We start from the raw sequence: 19,948 nt of genomic DNA, 5'->3' as shown, positions 1-19,948 counted from the left end.
CTGTGACAGGAACCGTAAGGTGATCCGTGTGCCTCGTGGCGTGGCTACGGGGGCTGAGCTGATCGCACTGCTCTCCGGAGCACATAAAGGGGAGAGACCAGTCCAGAGATCATGGAGGAGTGTCTCCAAACATTAGCTCTGACACCCTGTATTCGTCAGGAGTCTGAACTGAGCCACCCAGTGAGAGAAGACCCTGTGTGCGGGTTCTCGGTTGAAGGAGGGACAGAGCAAAGGGCTCTGAGGGGCAGGAAAGGGCTGCCATCTCTGCGAGTGTGCCTGTGGAACCAGTGGCCTGGGAGACATGCTTTGTGGCCCAACAAGCTTTTAGAAACTCAGCATGCCCTGTGCCTTCAGGTATTTGTGACGTCCACTGGCACACTAAGGCTCTGACAAGTCCTGCAGGAAAGAAAATTGCTTAACTTAGCTGCACTCAGCGCTGCCACTTTCAGGGACAGGCAGCCTCGTCACCTGATGTCTCAGTGCCTGCCCCACGTACCCTTCACCAGCTACCTGCCGGCGCGGAGGGACTGGGAGTCTCACCTGCGTGAGCGGCTGACGTGACTCACCTGGCCTGCAGGGATTTTTCCGGGCCACCACGCGATCGCAGGCTCCCGCATCCCACCTTCAAACGTGGTCTGCTTCCCGCACAGAAAGGGGCCGTTGCTACCACCTAGGGAGACAGAGTCGTCACGCACCAGATGCCTACCCCGAGTCCCCAGGGTGGCGCCCACCCTGCTGACCACTCGCTTTCAGGAGGTGTGTCTGTCTGTCACAGTCTGCCTGCCACCTTCCTGGCCCCTCAAGGATGACGCTGCTGAAAGGACCAGCCAGAGTTCAGGCCTCAAGTTCAAGGTCACACGCCTGCAGATCGTGCGGCAGTATCGGTCGCTGTGTCCCTAAGGCAGTGCGACCGCTCAGAAACGGACGTGACCACTGCCGTTAGCCAGAGCTGCAACACGGGTCCCAGGGAGCCTTGATAGGGTTCACGGCTGCCTGCAAGGCCCGTGTAACTCAGACATTCGCGTCTTCAAGCGTCCCCTGTGTGCGCGTGGGGAGTCTAATTAAAATGCGTCGGCCCCCGGGTCCCCTGGCAGGTGCTCCGTTGAGACCAGGGCAGGTTCTGTTTCTGAGAAGTCCCCCTGTGAACCACGCGTGTGGAAGGGCTGGGGGGCAGACGGCCCCGGCCAGGCTGGCTCGCTCCCAGAGCCCAGGACAAATGGTGCCCTGCTGCCGCCAGCACCAGCGGCCTGGGGCTCCTGCAACCCCGGCCCCCATGACAAACAGGAGGGTGTTCTCCCTTCTGAGCTGGCCCTGAACCCCGCCCCACGTGCGCGCGGGCAGAGCCGATGGAGCAGCGGCGAAGCGCGCGTCAGGGCAGAGAGCGGGCACAAGCAGACAGAGCGCACACGGGAGAGAACGGCACGGAGCAGCGGGGACCGATGTGGCTCCTTCTGGGGGCTTCAGGGGGCTCACAGGCGCTGACGAGGGTCCACTGCTTGTCCGCCTCTACTCCGCACGCTGTGAGGCGAGTATACGGATTCACATTCTTACAGCCAAGCACGTGGATTTTGTGTGTGTGAACCATTCCATGCTTTAGGCACGAAGATGGGACACTGAAGCCCAGGCCTGGGAGGCTGGTGGTCCCAGCGAGGGCTGGCCATCGGGGGGCTCTCGGGGCACTGAGCTGGGCAGGCACAGCAGGGACAGCGGCATCCAGCCGGCCCGGGGCCTTTGCTGGGAGGGAGGCAGAGCGCGTCGCCCTCACCTCTGGGATCATCAGCTGTACGGGGAGAGCCTGCCTGAGGACAAGATCCCTCCATGGGCCGTGGATGGCACCCCTTGGGACCCCAGACCAGCCAGGCCCAGACTCTGAACTGCTGTTCTGTCACCAACATGATGCCTTCTCAGCTTGAGCCCATCTGCCCCCCGGAACACCGGCCGCAGGAGCCCCCCTGACTGCAGGGTCCCCCAGCACCTCCCTACCCAGGCCTGCCCCCCTGGGGTTTCCTGCTCCCCGTGGCCTTCCTTCCAGAGCCCTCTGAGTGACTCAGGGCCCTGCTGAGGCCCGAGCCCCTTAAAGGAAAATGGGACGGGGCACCTGGGTGGCTCAGTTTGTTGGGCGACTGCCTTCAGCTCAGGTCATGATCCTGGAGTCCCGGGATCGAGTCCCGCATCGGGCTCCCTGCTCGGCGGGGAGCTGCTTCTCCCTCTGACCCTATCCCCTCTCATGTGCTCTCTCTCAAATAAATAAATAAAATCTTTAAAAAAAAAAAGGAAATGGGACAAAGAGACATGCCACCATGGGGGGAGGGGGACGACTTACAGGACACGAGAGTGGGACCTCCTTGCTCAACAAGATAGAACAGCCTGAGAGCCTGCTGAGCAGCCCCAGGGGGTCACGGCCCCGCGGAGATAACCTCGCTGAGCCAAGCCAGCACTGTGGGGTGGGGGGCTGGGTCCCTGCTCTCCTAGACACCACTTCCCATGAGGTCTGGAGACGCTCCAGCCTTTTAGGAGAGGAGAGTACTCCATGCAATGTGGGTGTTGGTGGGTGGCCCCTGCCAGTCTCCTGTGTGACAGTCTGTTCCTACTAGACTAGGGCCCCCAGGAAGGGAGGGGGCGTCTCCCTCATTGGACAGGCCCCAGGCTGGCCCCTTCACACTCTAACTAGGGTGGCTGAGTGGCCCTGATGGAGCCTCAGACATCCCAGGGTCCCGAGGGCAGCCCCATCCGTGGAGGCAAGGGTACGTGGAACACTGGCCTTGTTTAGGAGCAGAAATGAGGGCAGCGCCGTTGTCAGACGTGAAGAAAACAAATGTGTTCTCTGTGATCCTCAGGTCCCGAAGAAGGCTCAGGATTTTCCCAACACTGTCGTCGATCTCCCGGACAGCATCCCCGTACCTAGGGGAGAAAGGGCGTCAGTGAGCAGTGAAGTCACGGCTTCGATAACGGACAACACAACGGACTGGCTGAATTCAGAGAAGAGAGGAGGAAAAGTCCGGTTCCCAGAGCTAATCCAGGACAGAACCAACCACACGACGGCAACCCTCCTCCCACCAAGGCCGGCCTCATGGACAGCTTCGGGGAAGCACAGGGGCTGCTGTCTCTTTCCGTGAAGGGTAACTGAAGACATAATGGCACTGAGCACCCATTCCTGGAGGTAATCAAGCATGACTGAACCCTCCGGGTGGAAGTCCATGTCTCTACAACCAAGGACTCACCGCCCTCGCCGGCTGGTGCCCAAGAAGGGCCGAGAAGCATAAACAGGTGCGTGAGTGGCATCGATGGCCCAGTAGAGGAAGAAGGGGCGCTGAGCCGCCTGCTGCCTCTTCATGAAGTCCAGAGCTTCCTGAGGAGAAGACGCCACCTTCGTGTGCCCGGAGGCCAGCCTCCCTCACGTGGGGCCTACCCAGCCCACACTTCCATTACCTGCAAGTACACCTGCGTGAGGTTGGCTTCCCCAGTCTTCAGATTGATTGGAAATTCCTCATAATATCTGAAAATAACATAAACCCAGACAAAAATTAGATCTTAGAAGGCCAAGAAAGCCTCCTTTTCTGTGATTTCACAGGCAAAGTTACGGGCCTCGTTCACGAGAAAGATGAAACGCAAACGTGTGTGTAAACGACACTGAAGCTGGCACTGCTTGGGAGGTCACGGGCTTGTCGAAGACAAGGCACCACAGCAGCCCGCCGTCTGGGAGGAGCAGCGTGTGAGGACAGGGAGGCTGGCAGAGGCGGGTGTGCGGCCACCCAGGGCCAGTGGCAGCTCACGGGGCATAGGCGCTCTAAGCTGGCCGTGTCTGCGTGGCGCCGCGAGCGTGCCAGGGAGCCCCGAACTACGCTTCCAACAGGGTGCGTTCTCTCTCAATGAGGCTGTTAAGAAAACGCAAGGGCCTGACCCAGCTTTCTGGCCCATGATGCACAGCAAACTTCCACCAAGGGGCGCCTGGGTGGTTCAGTTAAGCGTCTGCCTTCGGCTCAGGTCATGTTCCCAGCATCCTGGGATCGAGCCCCTCATCTGGCTCCCTGCTCGGCGGAGAGCCTGCTTCTCCCTCTCCCACTCCCCCTGCCTGTGTTCCCTCTCTCGTTGTCTCTAATAAACAAATAAAATCTTAAAAAAAAAAAAAAATTTCCACCAAGAATGTGAAACAATACAAAAGGAAGAAAGGAGAAAAGGAAAATCAAGCCACACGAAGCTGGAGACAGACCAGGGCCTGACCCCAGCAGGGCCATGCTGCAGGCTCCGTGAAGGCAGGCCTGCGGCCAGTCGGGCGCATGGGGAGCCACTTGGCTCAGACAGCGGAGCACTCCTGGTAGGCTCCCAAGGAAGGGGGCAGCCCCGTGGGCTCCTAGCACGCGGCCCACAGGCCAGCCTGGTGCAAACGGCCTCGAAGCCAGAGCCCAGGCCGCTCAACGGCTTCAGGAACCAAACCTCAGAAGCTAAACACGGTGCTGTGTAAACACACCTTGTTCAGGGGAGGGTCTCGGTTCTCATCGTATTCCTAACCTTTTCAGGGTTAAAGCCCCTGCAGGTGTGGCTCAAACAGCAACCCTAAGCCGAGGGTCCTAAAGCCACAGTCCTATAAACCGCAGGCAGAACCGCCAGCTGACAAAGCCAAGTGCTGATGTGCTGGGACACCAGCGCTGGAAGCAGGTGGTTCCAGAACCTCCGTCCTGCTCCTAGGGCAGCACCAGAGGGTGGGGCTGGGCTCTGCTGTCTTCAGGGTGGGGAGGGAAGGGACCCGTTACCTGCCGACCATCTCCCAGTCCCTGTACACAGGGATGTTGGGGCCTGGCCCTGTTGTCATAAGGTCCAAAGTGACAGTTGGGGGATCCAAACCACTCGTCGAATCCATGCTTCAGGGGGTGGAACTGAGGCCTGTGGCCCAGGTGCCTAGAAACAGGAACCCAGGACACTTTAGGGACCCCTGCTCAGAGGTACCCCAAAGTCCTGAGCATGGACAACTTCTCGCCTTCACAGAACATTTCAGGAAGCAAGTGTCCCTCCCGGGCCCTATGTGTGCGAAGCCCCAGGCACCCCGAGACCTCTTCCTCCAGGCAGGCACCAGGACCCCACTCACCCCCGTCGAAGCCGAGGGCCCTGGCCACATAGGGTGTCCAGGCACAGAGGAGCGCTCAAGCACCCCTCCGGAATGCTGGGAGGGGCTCTGCGGAGATACATGGTGAGCTATCTCACACCCGCCAGAACCCGCCCAGAACTCTGAATGCAGTCCCATCTCCATGCTCTGCTTCCTTCCTTTTTTCATGAGGACGGTTTTGTGGGTTCAGCTTTCTCTGGGACTGTGAGGAAGGAAATGTCTCAGGAGGTAGTTACCAGCCTCTCAGGATAAGGTCTTTAAGAGCCTCTTCTCCCAATTACTGATAATCACGCCCCAAAAGATGGACGGGGGCCCTGGGTGAGCTGACCGCCCCAGCCTGGCCTCATCACAGACAGGGACAGCGCCAGGACCTGCCAAGGCTGCTCAGTGACCCAGTGCCCTGGCCCTGCACGGGGACAGGCATGCCTGCAGGATGACAACAGCCACGCTCCCCAGCCCACGCTCTCTGTACTACGGGCATCAGGAGCCCAGCACTCCCAGCCCTCACAGCCCTCCCTCTGCCAGTTCTGCCAACAGGAGGTGCCCATGGGAGGGGCCAACAGTCCCTGAGCACAGACCCCGTCTGCTCTTCAGAACGCACAGTGCAGGCAGATGGGGTTTTTCCACTCGGGCCACGGGCTCTTCGGTAGCAAGACAACCCCACTGGGCAGTGGGCTCACCCGTCTCTCATGGCCACACAAGCTTGAAAGCAGAGTCTCCCTGCTCTGCTGCTTCTGGGGAGGCCTTGGAACAGGTGGCCAGGGGGCCCACCTGCCTGCTCAGAGGTGCTCCCATGGCTCTTGTGAATCCCCGGGCGCTGGTCACTCGGTCAAGGAGGGTGCAGTGTGGCGTAGTGGTGGAGGGTGGGCCAAGCGGGGCCAGAACCGAGGTGCCCAGTGACAGAGACTAAAAAGATGCCAGTAAGTGCGTTTCTCGGGCCTCGGCTGCCACAGCTGGTTCTCAGACGCCCTGCCTCCTGACTGCCACGCGGCCAGCGCCGGCCTCCGGCCTCTGCGAACCCCTCCGGCCAGGAGCAGAAGCATCGGCTCTGCTGGGACTTCTCTCTCTGCAGAAACCTGTCAGCTCTGTGCTTTGAGCTTCCTCTCCGCGTCTCATGTCTGCCCGGGCTTGCTGCTCCAGTGTGGTCATGTCTCCCCAGCCACGCCAGCACCGGCCGAGAGGGGGTCACACTGGCTGAGCACGGCATTCCAGCATGCCCACATGCACCAGCTCGGATGGCCTCTGCTTAACACAAACAGCCAACCAAGGCTAAGCTGTCAACTCAGAACAGCAGCGAGGCCAGCGCTGCCCTCAGGTGAGCGGGAGCAGGCGGCGGGCTGCGGTCCCCGGGACCAGGGCAGCTGGAGCGCTCCACCCAGCCCCAAACTTGCTCAAGCGCAGAAGTCTGGCTCTGTGGCGCTGGGCTGGGAGGAAGAAGGTCAGGAAGTCCACAGCCCTGTAATGGGACCTGGCCGAGACTGGGACCCCCCACCCTGGAAGCCGGCTGGACCCAGGGCAGAGCTGCCAGGCCAGGCATCACAGGGCCCTTCCCTTCCGTGGGCTCCACCCAGACACAGCCCTGGCTGGCCTCGCACCCGCTTCTGCCAGTCTCCCCGGGCTTTCTGGGCACTGCCCGGGACTCTGCAGGCAACAAGCAGCCCCTCAGCTCTGCTCACTGCCACCACCTCGTCTGAGCACTGCTTGGCAGGATGGATCCCAACGAGATTCAGGAGCGAGGAAGCATTCATTAGGCAGCTCCTGGATCACCAGGATTCTCTAACGATTAGATTACTGTTCCAGTCTCTGTGGACCTCCCACGGCTGTGACTACTGTGTTGTGCACGGGACGCGGCCAGAGCGCTCCTCCTCGAGAAGACAATGCCAGCAAGGTGCAGAGGGGCTGAGGGCAGAGGGGCCATGGTGCAGGGAGGAGGTGTGGGGAGGGCTGGACATCACAAAAGGCTCCCCGGAGACGGTGGGCTTGCTCTCTTCCAAGAGCCCCACAGCTCGGGAAAGGGAGGAGAGAACGTGTGACCTTCACATCTTCCGTCTGGGGCTGCACGTCTGGGGATCCCCGTTGAACCTGCTCACCGTGGCATGCACAGCACGCACACACACCACGTGGCCTCTGTGGTCACAACTGCCGGGTCCGATGATCCCACACCAAGGGACTGTCCTTCACCTCCCGGCTGCCTCTCCGCTTCCCCACCAGACAGAGCCCCTGCGCTCGCCGGCCGGCTGTGCACACCCCACGGGAGCGTCAGGACTCACCACTTGCCCACAATCTTGCTGGCGTAGCCGGCCCGCTTCAGCAGCTCGGGCAGCAGGTGCTCCTCGTCCGGGACACCGCCCACGATCTCCTGCGGCGTGTAAGCTGCAAGAGTAACGCAGGGTGTGCGCACACGGAGCTGGCTTCCTCTGCTTTCTACTCTGGAGCACGACTGTCCTGGCTCTGAGCACACTTTCCGCTCTGAGCCCCAGCTGCTGGGCAGCCCCGGGGACAGGAAGGCAGCAGGAAGGAGCGGTGCCTGTCCACCCTGTCCTTGGCAAAGCAGCGCCGGGAAGGAGACCGACTCTCTACCGAGTCCCCGAGAAGACCAGCACTAAGGCCACCTTCCTCTTCACTTACTTATGACGCACGGTTTCTGATGGAGGCCTGCTCTAAATGACGGGCTACACCCACACACAGCCTCTGAGCCTCGGTAACGAGCTGGTGCTCACTGAGCTGGCCCGCAGAAGCCGGGTCACACGTGAGGACGGTGGCAGACACCCCCTGCCCGCCCCAGCCCCCTCTCATCCTCCCTGTGCTACAGGAGTTGCCTGCGTGTACCGCGTACCGTTTCTGGCATGGCCGTTGGTGGTGTAGAAGCCGTTGCGGATGGGCAGGCGTCCAGTGAGCAAAGCTGCCCGTGCTGTGTAGAGGAAACAGAAACGTCACGAGCGCGCTGTCCCTCACTAGACCCACGGCCAGCTCCGCGAGGCTCCTGCTCCTGCTGGCGTCTCCAGAGAGCCTGGTGGACACAGCGCCTGGCACGGCAGCTCTCATGCCCCACCCCCCACCGGCCTTCCCTCTCCTCCTTGGGGGGAGCACGTAAGGAGTCTCCCCAGCATGAGTGGTTGTCCTGGGAGGAGAGAGCACTTGTCCTGAACCACCCACAGCCGCTCCGCTCCGGGAAGGAAAAGCAGGTGCCACAAGCAGTGACTTCTGCCTCCAAACCCCTGACAAGCTCCATGCCCTTGGTAGCCTGCGACAGCATGGAGTCCAGGTGCTCCAGACTGCTGGGGCCCCGATGGGAAAGGGTTAGGGCCGCACCCACCTGCCGGCCCTTCTGGTGCTCTGCTTGGAAGGAAGATGGGTGGAGCCCGAGTCCTGGTCCCCACCTCCTTGCGCCCACGGGCCAGCCCCAACTTACATGGCGAGCACAGTGGGTTGGCTGAGTAGAAGTTTGGGAAAGCATCCCTTCTGCAGCCATCTGGTCCAAATTCGGGGTTTCTCTGGAAGGTTCTCCATATACCCCCAGGTCGCCCCACCCCATCTGCAAAACACAGCATGGAGAGGTTGAACAAGCCTCCTTCCGTCTTGGGGGAGACGTGAGAGATAAGCTAGGAGCTGCCCACCTTGCGCCCCACAAGCCACAGAGCTCCCACCACACCCCCGTGCCTGGCGCGGGCTGCGGAGCGCCGTTAGCCGGCTTTGCTGCATGCGCCTGCTCAGTGGAGACACCCACGTGCTTGCCTGCCCCTCAGCCTCTGATGCTAGCATCTCTGGCTGACGGGGAACCAGCAACTCAGAACACAAACCTACGTACCACATCAAGAAGTAAGACCTCTGAAGTCTGTTGTGCAAACTCAGATTTGAAGACCAGCAGTAAGGTTCCCCACCAAGTGAAACACAGCATGGCCACACAACTGGGCTGTTCCCCTCCCAAGTCTACCCACGAGAATGGGAAATGAGCACCACGCAGAACTACACAAATACACGAGTGTCTGCAGAGGCATGACTGACGACAGCCCAGAGCAAATGCACCAGGCGTCCGACGGCGGCTCGGGGGACACAGATCACGGTCTATCCACGTGGTACTGGGCTGAATGTCATGTCTACTCAGAACCTGTGCAAGGTCTCGTATTTGGAAACACAGGGATAGGGGGCGCCTGGGTGGCTCAGTTGAGCGTCTGACTCTTGATCTCAGCTCAGATCTTTGATCTCACAGTCGTGAGTTCAAGCCCCGAGCTGGGCTCCATGCTGGTGGAGCCTACTTAAAAAAAAAAAAGAAGGAACTGCCAGTGTAATTAGCCTGGATGAAGACTCACAGATCCGACGGCTGTCCCCATCAGAACACGGAGAGGCAGGCCGCAGACACAGGGGAGATGTGGGAGGGCAGGGGCTGAGGGACATGGCCACTGGCCAGGAGCGCCAGGAGCCCCTGGAGCTGGAGGCTGCAGGAAGGGCCGTCCTCTAGAGTTCAGGAGGGGCCGGCCCTGCTGCCGCCCTGACTTCAGACTCTAGCCTCCAGAACTGGGGCAGGAGAGACTCATTCCTGTTTGTGGTCCGTGGGGCTGCCCCAGGAAGCAGCAAACGCGCACTGAATGCCGCTGGGCTGGGGGAGCGCAGCACCGACTCGCTGGGAGCCAGGACACCGTGGGCCAGGACCAGATGTGAGGACCAAGTGCCGTGGGGTTCCGTTTCCGTGAAGGGCCAGAGGGCTGGGAGGTGGATTGTGGGAGCTGGGGGAGCGGAGGGAGGTGCCTGCCAAGGGGCACAGGGCTTCTTCTTGGGCCGACAGACACGGCCTGAAGTGGACTGCAGTGGCTGCACCGTGCGCTGAGCCCAAGAGACCCCACAGACCTGCCCATCTAAGCCAGTGAGTAGCCTGCTGCCTGCACGATGTCCCCACACAGCTATCAGAAAAGTGCAGGCACCCTCCAGGCCCCTGACTGCTCTCCTGAGTCAGCCAGCAGGCGATCCCTTTGGCCTCTCAGCTCTGGATTCCTCCGGGTGTGCTTTATTCTGAAGTCTCTGAAATGGCTGTTCTGTTGGGGACCACAGGCGCAAGCACGGAATAAGCCCCCGGAGGAAGGTGTGGCCACAGGGAGGATGGAGGCTAAGCCTGGGGCAGAAAAGGGATGCTGTCCCTCAGCGACAGGAGTCTGTGAGGCCCCGCACAGGGAGAAGGACCCAAATGCCCCAGTCGGGGGCGGGAGGGGCTGAGAGGGGCCAGAACCTGACCCAGCAGCCTGCGGTGCAGGTGGAGCGCACGCTGCCTCTGCCCCGAGGCCATGGGACTCACTTCCCTTCCTGGGATCCCCCTTCCTTTCCCTAGAGCTGCTCACCACTGGCTGTGAGGGGTCACCCTAGGCCCTCAGACTCGCATCAACATGCATCGAAGGACATGCACGGTCCGCTCAGTGGCTCGGGCAGTTCAGGCTGGGGTCTCCGCCTGACAGGCCCACCAGCCACATAGGGGCTGCTTCTGTTTAGCCCGACTTCACACGCCCCACTCCTGCCGTGCAGATAAGGAACCAAGACCGAGCCAGCACCCGGCACTTGGAAGTGGGCCTCTATCCCCCTGCCCACCAGCCCCCGTTCGCTGTGGAGAAGGGAAAAGTCAGCTCCACCGAAGAGACCGTGCTCAGCATCTTCTAAACCCATTTAACACCCATCTGCAGGGGACCCGTCTGGTCCTGGGCACACAGCAAGGAACGGTGAGACAGCTGCTGTCCAGGCCCGAGGCCCCCGCGGCAGAAGCCCCACCCTGGCCCGAAGCCCCCCAGCCCTGGCCTGTCTAGCGGGAGAGCCAGGGTTTCTATTTCTGCCCGAGTCACTGTGAGTGTGTTTTCTGTCAGTTGTCACCAAGAAGTCCGAACTAAGCTGCGTTTGCCAACCAGGACAAAAGTCTTCGAGACTTCTTCACATTTCGGCTGTTAAACAACCCCAAAGCCACAAGGAGGAACCTGCACAAGAGAGGCCCGGCCCCAGTCCTGGCCCTTCCGGCCGGCTGTTCCGGTTCGCGGCTGCCCGACGTGGGGCGCCCAGGCGGGGGGGGGGGGGAGGAGCTGCCCATGAAGCCCCCTCAAGAAAAGCACTCCCAGGGCTGGTCCCGCACCACCACTCAGGACCTCTCGGGCCTGAACCAACGCTTTCAGCAGAAATACGATCTCCTGTACACATCTACGTTCTCCAGCAGTCCCATCGAAAAGGCAAAAGGAGAAAAAGGTTCATGTATTTTAACCCTGTGTACCCGAAATGCGATCATCTGAGCACGCCTTCAACCCGCAATGCTCCCGCCGCTAGTGAGGAAACGCAGCTGGCTGTACACCGCGGTCACCGCGGATGGGAGGAGAGGGCAGGAATCAGAACGGCCGAGCAGGTCGCAGACTCTGGCCTTCGCAAGGACACTGCTCCAAGCGGCCTCCGCGGGGCTCGGCTTGCAGAAGCCCGCCCCGTGGGCCAGAGAGCACGCGCGCCCAGGACGTGTCGTTGACAGGTAAGCGAAGTCTCCCCGGGCAGCCATGGGGGCAGGGGTCTCCCGAGGAGCCCCCGCGCCTGCTCCAGAAGCCCCCCCTCTGAGCACGCTTACAGGAGTAGAGAAGCACGGTCACTGTTATCCCTGGGAAGCCGAACTACGAAAGATGTCCAGCATCTTTCACAATTACCACAGAACCCTTAACTTCCCGTAAGAAATCATTTTAATAATGAAGTTATTAAGTGAGAAATTTTATGCTCATTTTCTCGAACTAAGTCTTCGGAACCTGAGCGTCACAGGCAGCTCTCCTCCGTGCTGACCTGCCAGGACAGCCTGGTCCAAAGGCTCCCGTGAGGCTCTCTGCCGGCATTTTGGGGAAACTCTGAGCCATTCTTACTGGAAACGCTTCTGACTCTAACTGCAGGGGGTCTCCACACCATCCGCTTCTTCGACTTCCCACAACCCAGTTCTGCCTCGTCTACCAGGAGCTGGCATCAGACCCCACAGGGCCGGGGCTCGGTGCCACAGACTGGCCCCTCTGCAGACGCCAGCCGCAGGTCCCGGGCCTTCCATACTCCTTTTTAATTTTTTCCCTCTTTTAAACAGAAGCTCCACACCCAGGTGCGGAGCCCAGCGCAGGACTTGAACTCACAACCCTGAGATCAAGACCTGAGCTTGAGCTCAAGAGTCGGGTGCCTCACCAACTGCGCCCCCGAGGCCTCCACACTTCTGACGGAGCTCAACCATTTGCTGTGGCGGCTCACGGTACCCAGAATGCGCCGTACTTCCTATTAGCAGTTTTGTCATAAAGAATGTGACTCAGGAACAGCAGACGGAAAAGATGCCCAGGCGAGGTGAGGGTAGGGGGGAGTCACACTGCCAGCAGATGCCATCCCTTAGGGGTTTCGTGGAGGTGTCGCTGCAGAGGCAGGGCTGATTAAATCACTGGCCGTTGGTGATGGACTCAAGCTCCAGCCCAGTGGCCTTCCCTAGAGGTCAGGGCCGTGCTGAAAACTCCTCTCTAACCATACCTCAGCCTCTCTGCTGACCTGTCCTGAAGCTCGCCAAGGGCCTCCCCCTACCAGCCAAGTCACATCGAAGCTCTGTTAGCATGGGGGGGTCCTTCCAAGGGTTTGAGGAGCGGACGCCGGGACAGGTGACGGGACCTGAGGGGCACCAAGCGCCCGGGCCCGCCCCTGTCCCTGCTCTACTCTGACACCTCACACGAAGTTCAGAACCTCCATTTCACTCCTAGCTTCTATGGGTCAAGAGAAGAGGTGACAAAGTCACAGAGAGACAAATGAACGAGCTCGGTCCCCTGCCAGGCATCCTGCTAACCTCTGCAGGGCCGATCCATCAGTGTGACCAGAGTGGCCACAGGCCTGGGGCTGCACACACACCCAGCAGCGGACACTCCTCCTGCTTCAGAGTCTTCCCAGACCCAACAAAACCCGACCTATGGCCAGAATTCTCAGCCAGCCTGAGCAGCCGACCAGGGAGAGTGGCAACAGCCCCAGGCAGGGGCACATCCTGGATGCCAAGAGCAGAGGGAAGTGACCTTCACGGCAGGCAGGCCCTGGGTCCCAGTTAGCTCTGCACTCCCTCCCTGCCCCAGATACCTGGGGCAGAGTGTGGGGGGGGGATGGCAAGGTGGACCAGGGGCTGCTGGAGAACTGGCCTGGGTCGCCACTCTGTCCTTCTGGAGTGGGAGAGACGGAACAGTGGAGTCGTCATTCCCTGCGCAGCCTAGACGTGACTACCTTGGTCCAGCTTTACCAAAGTAAGGCTACTGATGGCAGGGCCAGGAGCGCATGCCCCCCGCGGGTGCCATACAGCCCTCCCTCACGTCCTCCCCTATGGCCCATCTCCATAGGCCGCCCCATCTACGGCTCCCCACCTATGACCCTCCCCCACGGCGCGCCCCCTAACCCTACCCTGTTCACGGCCCTTCGCCCCAGGCTGCCCCCACAGCCGTCCGTCCCCGCGGCCCAACCTCCCCCGGCCCTCCCCCCTCCACGGCCCTCCCTCCCCCCCGCCCTCCCCCCCTCCCCTCCACGCCCTCCCCCCCCGGCCCTCCCCCGTCCACGGCCCTCCCTCCCCCGGCCCTCCCCCCTCCACGGCCCCCCCCCTCCACGGCCCTCCCTCCCCCGGCTCTCCCCCCTCCACGGCCCTCCCCCCTCCACGGCCCTCCCTCCCCCGGCCCTCCCCCCTCCACGGCCCTCCCTCCCCCGGCCCTCCCCCCATCACGGCCCTCCCTCCCCCCGGCCCTCCCCCCTCCACGGCCCTCCCTCCCCCCGCCCTCCCCCCATCACGGCCCTCCCTCCCCCCGACCCTCCCTCCCCCGGCCCTCCCCCTCCACGGCCCTCCCTCCCCCGCCCTCCCCCCTCCACAGCCCTCCCTCCCCCCGGCCCTCCCCCCTCCACGGCCCTCCCCCCTCCACGGCCCTCCCTCCCCCGGCCCTCCCCCCTCCACGGCCCTCCCTCCCCCGGCCCTCCCCCCATCACGGCCCTCCCTCCCCCTGGCCCTCCCCCCATCACGGCCCTCCCACCCCCCCGCCCTCCCCCCATCACGGCCCTCCCTCCCCCCGCCCTCCCCCCATCACGGCCCTCCCTCCCCCCGACCCTCCCCCCTCCACGGCCCTCCCTCCCCCGGCCCTCCCCCCTCCACGGCCCTCCCTCCCCCGACCCTCCCCCCTCCACGGCCCTCCCTCCCCCGGCCCTCCCCCCTCCACGGCCCTCCCTCCCCCCTCCCTCCCCCCATCACGGCCCTCCCTCCCCCGACCCTCCCCCCGTCACGGCCCGCCCCACCAGGCCGCCCCCACGGCCCTCCCCGGGAGCCCGACCAGCGGCGGCCGCACTCACGTCGTCCATGAGCAGGAGCAGGATGTTGGGGGGCTTCGGGGCGCCCACGGCCCCGAGCCCAGCGGCGCGGAGCACCAGCAGCAGCAGCCGCCATCGCGTCACCGCGGCGACCGGCGCCATGGCAACCGCGCCCGGCGCCTCCGAGCCCAGGCCGACGGCGGCACCGGCGGGCGCGCGGGCGACTCTCCCCGCCGGCGGCGGGGCGGAACCAAGGCGGCCGCGTGACCGGCGGCGGGTCACGTGACGCGGCCGACCGGCCTCCAAGATGGCGGTGTGCGTGGCGGTGATCGCGAAGGAGGTGCGTATGCGGGCGGGCCCGTCCCGCTCCGGCCCCGGCGGGACGGCGGGCCGCGGGGCCCCGGCCCGGGCCCCCGCCTCGCCGCCTGCCCCGCGGGCTCCGCAGGAACGGGCTCTGCGGCGCCGAGCTGGGGGCGGGGCGGGGCAGGCTCCGGCCGGGCCCCCGCGTCTGCGGCGGCTGGAGTGTCGGCCCCGGGCGAGCGCAGGGCCCGGGACCCCCGCCGGCGTGCCCCCGTCCGTCCGCCGTCCGCCGTCCGCGGGCCCCGTTGCTCTCGGCTCGCTGCCGGCCTCGCCGTCCACTGGAGCACATCCTGCTGCGCTGCGCTCTCCCCGCCCTGCGCGGCCGGCGGCCTCCTCTCCGCACGGCAGCCCCGGCGCTGTTGTAAAAACCTCACTGGAGCGAGTAGCGAGTCTCGCCCCGGCCCCAGATCCCTCCAGGGGCTTCTCATGGCCTCACGGTAGCGTCGGAATAACTGAGTCGCCTCATCCCCTTGTCCCCTGGCCAGCCCTTCCAGCCACTCCGACCTGCAGCTCCCCTGACAGGCTCTGCTTTCTCACCTCTGGGCCTTTGCCCTTGGAAACCCACTGCCGTCTTCTCCGCTGGCCACCCTAGCTTTCATTTCCTCCAGAAAGCTGTTTCTGAACGCTAAGACTGAGCGCGGTTTCCTGTGTCTTCTAAAAGAGCAGGCTTAGGAGGTGGTCCCTCTGGAAGTTCTTCAAGGGATGCCTTCTGCCTTAGCACATGACATGTCATGTATTTGTTGGGTTTGTGGCCTGCCCCTCACCAGAGATCAGCCCCGTTAGCATAGGGACACATTGTGTTTATCTTTGCAGCATCAGGCACGGGACAGAACCAGGGAATCGTGGCATGTGGGGGCCCTAGTAAGACCTGTTAACCCCTCGGGTTAGGATGGTAGGAATTGGCCATGCAGAGGTGAGGGGTGGTTTGAGCTGAGCCTGGACAAGGTTTAGTGAGAGGGCACGTCAGTGCTTCTGCCAGCGTGAAGAGATCGTATAGGAAACAGCTCCCCAGAGACACTGCCTACAGCACTTTGGAGGAGTAAGCAGTGACTTTCAGAGAATGAGAGTGTGTGTCCCTGTGGCTAATTGGCTCTTGGCCAGTTCTCCCGTTCTGAGTGCTCTGGGGCCTCGTCCTCGAGGCCTGTGTGCCCAGAGTGGTTTCTCAGCATCTCAGTTCCGCACCCTTTCTTGCAGAATTACCCTCTTTACATCCGCAGCATCCCCACCGAGAATGAGCTGAAGTTCCACTACATGGTGCATACGTCCCTGGACGTGGTGGACGAGAAGATCTCTGCCATGGGGAAGGCCTTGGTGGACCAGAGGGAGCTCTACCTGGGCCTGCTGTACCCCACAGAGGACTACAAGGTGTATCCTTCACACCTGGTGGGGGCCCTGCCAGCTGGTGGTCTCTCTCCACAGGGTTTCACGTTTGGAGATCCCACCTCCAGTTTCAAAGTGTACTGTAGGATCAGGTGACCTTGAAAGACCCAGTGTCGCTTGGAAAGAACGTGAGAGCTTTCAACCAAAGGGAATTAGGGCAGCTGGAGGCTAATTGAGACTTCACACCGTTTTTTACTTGGGAGGATAATGTGGGAAAAGCTGGGCATGAATTCCCTGGAGAAGTGTGGCAGTTTGCATCTGTCCCTTGTCTGGTTTGCGGAAGAACCAGGAACCTTCCTCCTTCATGCCTGTGAGGACAGCTTTCCAGGCTCTGTCTGCTGGGCCACCACCTCTGAGCAAGGACAGTTCTCCTTCTGTCACCAGGCCCAGCCCCATAGGCCCCCGTCATAACTTGACCAGTCCCTTGGGACAAATGGCATGAAACCCATGGAGTGCAAAGACAGCCCCACAAGTAGTAATGTAGCTTGCCTTCCGTGACATGTGCCCGGGAGCCACTGTTCTACCAGATAAAGTGGACTTTCGTGGCGTGGGTGCTTTAGGCAGGATCTGCCTGACTCTTGGGCCTCTAGTTTTGCAGTTAGCACTGCTGGGCCAGGAAGTGATTGAGAACGAAGTTGAGGTGCCCCACGGGCTGGGCAGGTGGGCCCCAAAGCTTAAGTCTGAACAAGGCTTAGCTGCCTCCCGTAAATGCCAAAAACTGCCCCAAGGAAGTGTGTGGTCCACCTAGTATGGCCCGTGGGGACCTACCGGTATTGTGGGAGGTACCTGGGGCCCCTTCTGTGATGCAAGCTTGTCCTGTTTTTCCAAAGTGGCTTTGGAGCCAGGGGCTGTGCACAGATGGTCCTCGGCTCACACACCCTCCATGGTGGTGCAGTGTCTTGTGGTGTCATAGAGTCCCTGAGTTAAATGCATGTTCCCTAACCAGCTGTGCAGGTATGGCTACGTGACCAACTCCAAGGTGAAGTTTGTCATGGTGGTGGATTCCTCCAACACAGCGCTTCGAGACAATGAGATCCGCAGTGTAAGTACGGGGGTGTTTGCAGGCTGTGCCTGGGCCAGTGCGTTTTCTCTTTTTCACTTTGTTTTCAAATGCTGAGAAGTCAGAAATTTGGCAGCAGCCGTGTGTACCCGTGAACTGACACCATTGGTTCTTGTCTCAGATGTTCCGGAAGCTGCACAATTCCTACACGGATGTGATGTGCAATCCCTTCTACAACCCCGGGGACCGCATTCAGTCCAGGTGAGCTGACTGCTGTGCAGACCCTTCCTTGCTGAGAACCGTTGTTCTCAACGTGCAGGAGGGAAGGTCTGTTTCAGCAAGGGGCATCGTTCCTCTAAGGAGTGAGTCATTCTGAAGCAGCAGAACCCTGTTTTCCCAATAAGCTCTTACATGGATGTCCAATATATAAAACAGACGGGAGAGGATTGGGGGTCAGGGCGGGGCACAGACCTTGCCCTCTCAGTTTCCCAGGTATGCCCAGTTAGTCCAAGAGCCCCCACAGAACCCAGGAAGGGACCAGGCATGTTGCAGGCCTTTGTGAGAAAACGTCCTGTTCCTGCCCCATTTGTCTTGGTCGTTGAACTTGAATAGTTAGGAAATTGGATCGTCGGTATCTTCCACATAGTCCTCCAATAGACAGACACACTGGGACATCACAACGATTGTATAAAGAAGCGTTCCCACGCACACATTCCACATCTGCTCCTGGGAATTCCCTACGTTCCTACATGTGGTTCCCAAGGGGCTCCTTGTAGCCAGTAGGTGAGAGGATCCTGCAGTGACCCGAGCCAGGCCCTTCCCATGGCGCCTTCCTTCAGCCATGACGCTGTGTCTCAGTTCATCCTGGGCCCCGGGTGAGAGAAGCAGGTGCTGGTACGGAGAACCCCATGTGCAGGACAGGGACAGCCCCTGCCCCTCCACCCCGCCCTGGGGATCCAGCCGCGGCAGGACTGCGGGAACCGCGTAGGGTGTGAGGGGGCACGAGACTTAGCTTCCCGCTGCCGGGGCGGCAGGACACTGGCCTCGCAGCCGAGTGTGCCTGACTGGGGAGGGGCTCTCCCAGTCCCGGGTCATGGGCGGTGCTGCAGAGCCCCAGCCGCTCCTCTGACGGCTGTCTCTGTCCTCAGGGCCTTCGATAGCATGGTGACGTCCATGATGATCCAGGTGCTGAGCCGAGCTCCCTGCTGCCGTGCTGGAGAGGCCCTGTGGGCATAACTGTACTGCTCCGATGGAGATTCATGATCGTTTGCCTATTCCCAAGCGCCACAGACGGGCTGCCTGGGGGCAAGGTCTCAGCACGGGTGCGTGCAGACTAAAGGTCCTCTGAGATTAGATTTGGCGTTTTCCTTGTGTCAGCAGAATTTAACTGAAGAGAGCGTAGCGCGGGACTCTCCAGGATGGTGGCACTGCTTGGGGACCGGACAGAGCAGGGAGGCACGAAGGGACGGGGGGGAGGGGGGGTGGCGAGCCCACGGAGCTCTTCGGGCCCTAAAGATGCTGCAGCTGCAGGGGGAGCAGAGGGAGGTGCAGAGGGACCTGTGGGTGGGCCTCTGCTCCAGAGGCTGACCTGGCCAGAGCCAGATCTAGAGGGCCCTCCTTCCCTGCTCCCCACACGGCCCACACACCTCCCCCGCAGGGGGGCCTTCGTGTCTCCAGTCTTGCGCCTGGCCTCAGGAGGCACCCCTCACAGAGCGAGGGAGCTTTGGCTCAGCTCGTAGGTTGCCTCTGGCTTGCTGAGGACGGAGTGAGCAGTCCCAGAGGCCTCTTCCTTGGTGAGCACCCGGCAGTTCCTCACGGCCGAGGGCCGGGCTGGGCTAGAGGAGTCCCCGCTCACTTGCTGCCCCTGCGGGGGCCCGCCCCCCCCACCCCCCCACCCCGAGCTGGCGGGGGGGAGGTGTCACTTTTGGGACGGAGCTGGCGTGATTGGATTTCTGCACTCTGCCTCCCCAGAGGCCTGCTCGGCCAAGTCCAGGTGACAGTGCCTTCTGGGATCAGCTGGCCCAGGCTCTAGTACCCTTTATCATTTGTTCAGCACACACTGGCTTTGAGTCTCGGCCCCAAGACAGCTGCGATCCTCCCTCCCCCTTTTCAGGGCGCCAGAGAGGCCTCTGACAGGAGGAGGGCAGCTTCGGGACCCCTGGGCAACAGGAAAGGCTGCTGGTGCCAGGATGAAACTTGCACACCTCTGCATTGCCTTCCCTTCCCGTCTGAGGAACAACGGGAGTCGTGTTCAAAATCAGAGAGTAGAGGGAGAACTCAGTCAGGAGTGGGCATTAAACACAGGTCCCAGCACACCACCTCCGGTGCAGGTGGACTGAGAGGCACCGACCAACAGGTGCTGGTTCAGATGCCACCCGCACACCTTTGGTTGAGCTTTGGTAGTAATTGCTCCTGCCTGAGTGGTGGCTGTCGGGGGCCCTGCAGGTTGCCAGCTTGCTTCTTTGCTAACAAAGCCCCAGTGTTATTGGCTACAATTGGCTAGACAGAAGATATTTCCCTACTCCCATGGCACACAAGGGTAGGTATGGCATGAAAGTGGATGGTGTTGGGAGAGACTTGCAAGAAAGATACTTTGAAGGGGGATTCAGCTAGCACATGGAGTACCCTTCCCTCATCTTTTCCTTCTGGATCTTGGATGTGATGGCTGGAGCTAAGGCAGCCCTCTTGAAAGCATGAGGAAAAGCTTTATCTCCTAAGGATGAGAGCAGAAAGCTAGGGAAACATGGGTTTTGCTGACATAGGCCAGGACTTTTTATGGTCAGCATTTTGTAGAGGAAAATAAAATAAACTGCTATCTTGTTGAA

The 19,948-nt window shown here is 61.4% G+C and overlaps 2 protein-coding genes across 3 annotated transcripts in view; one reads left to right on the top strand and one right to left on the bottom strand.

Moving 5' to 3' along the window:
* Window positions 1-14,641, bottom strand: part of GALNS (galactosamine (N-acetyl)-6-sulfatase) — a 26,511-nt gene extending 11,870 nt beyond the window's left edge. The window contains 11 exon segments of the mRNA XM_027618059.2: window positions 567-670; window positions 2,762-2,901; window positions 3,222-3,349; window positions 3,430-3,496; window positions 4,752-4,792; window positions 4,794-4,896; window positions 7,372-7,474; window positions 7,938-8,012; window positions 8,514-8,555; window positions 8,558-8,636; window positions 14,426-14,641. Of these exon segments, the coding sequence (XP_027473860.2) occupies window positions 567-670; window positions 2,762-2,901; window positions 3,222-3,349; window positions 3,430-3,496; window positions 4,752-4,792; window positions 4,794-4,896; window positions 7,372-7,474; window positions 7,938-8,012; window positions 8,514-8,555; window positions 8,558-8,636; window positions 14,426-14,545 (1,002 nt within the window). The 5' untranslated portion in view covers window positions 14,546-14,641.
* Window positions 14,572-19,948, top strand: TRAPPC2L (trafficking protein particle complex 2 like). 2 transcript variants are annotated; one of them, XM_027618061.2, is made up of 5 exons: window positions 14,572-14,723; window positions 15,938-16,110; window positions 17,078-17,165; window positions 17,305-17,384; window positions 18,272-19,948. In XM_027618061.2, exons 1-5 carry the CDS (start codon window positions 14,691-14,693, stop codon window positions 18,357-18,359), a joined length of 462 nt encoding a protein of 153 aa, XP_027473862.2. In that variant the 5' UTR covers window positions 14,572-14,690; the 3' UTR covers window positions 18,360-19,948. The 2 variants fall into 2 exon arrangements, with proteins under 2 accessions (XP_027473862.2, XP_027473863.2); XM_027618062.2 differs by having other exon boundaries at window positions 14,601-14,723; window positions 15,961-16,110.

The sequence above is a fragment of the Zalophus californianus genome, chromosome 17 (genome assembly GCF_009762305.2).
Source record: "Zalophus californianus isolate mZalCal1 chromosome 17, mZalCal1.pri.v2, whole genome shotgun sequence".
In the NCBI taxonomy this organism is placed as follows: domain Eukaryota; kingdom Metazoa; phylum Chordata; class Mammalia; order Carnivora; family Otariidae; genus Zalophus; species Zalophus californianus.
This window is presented reverse-complemented; position numbering and strand designations above follow the sequence as displayed.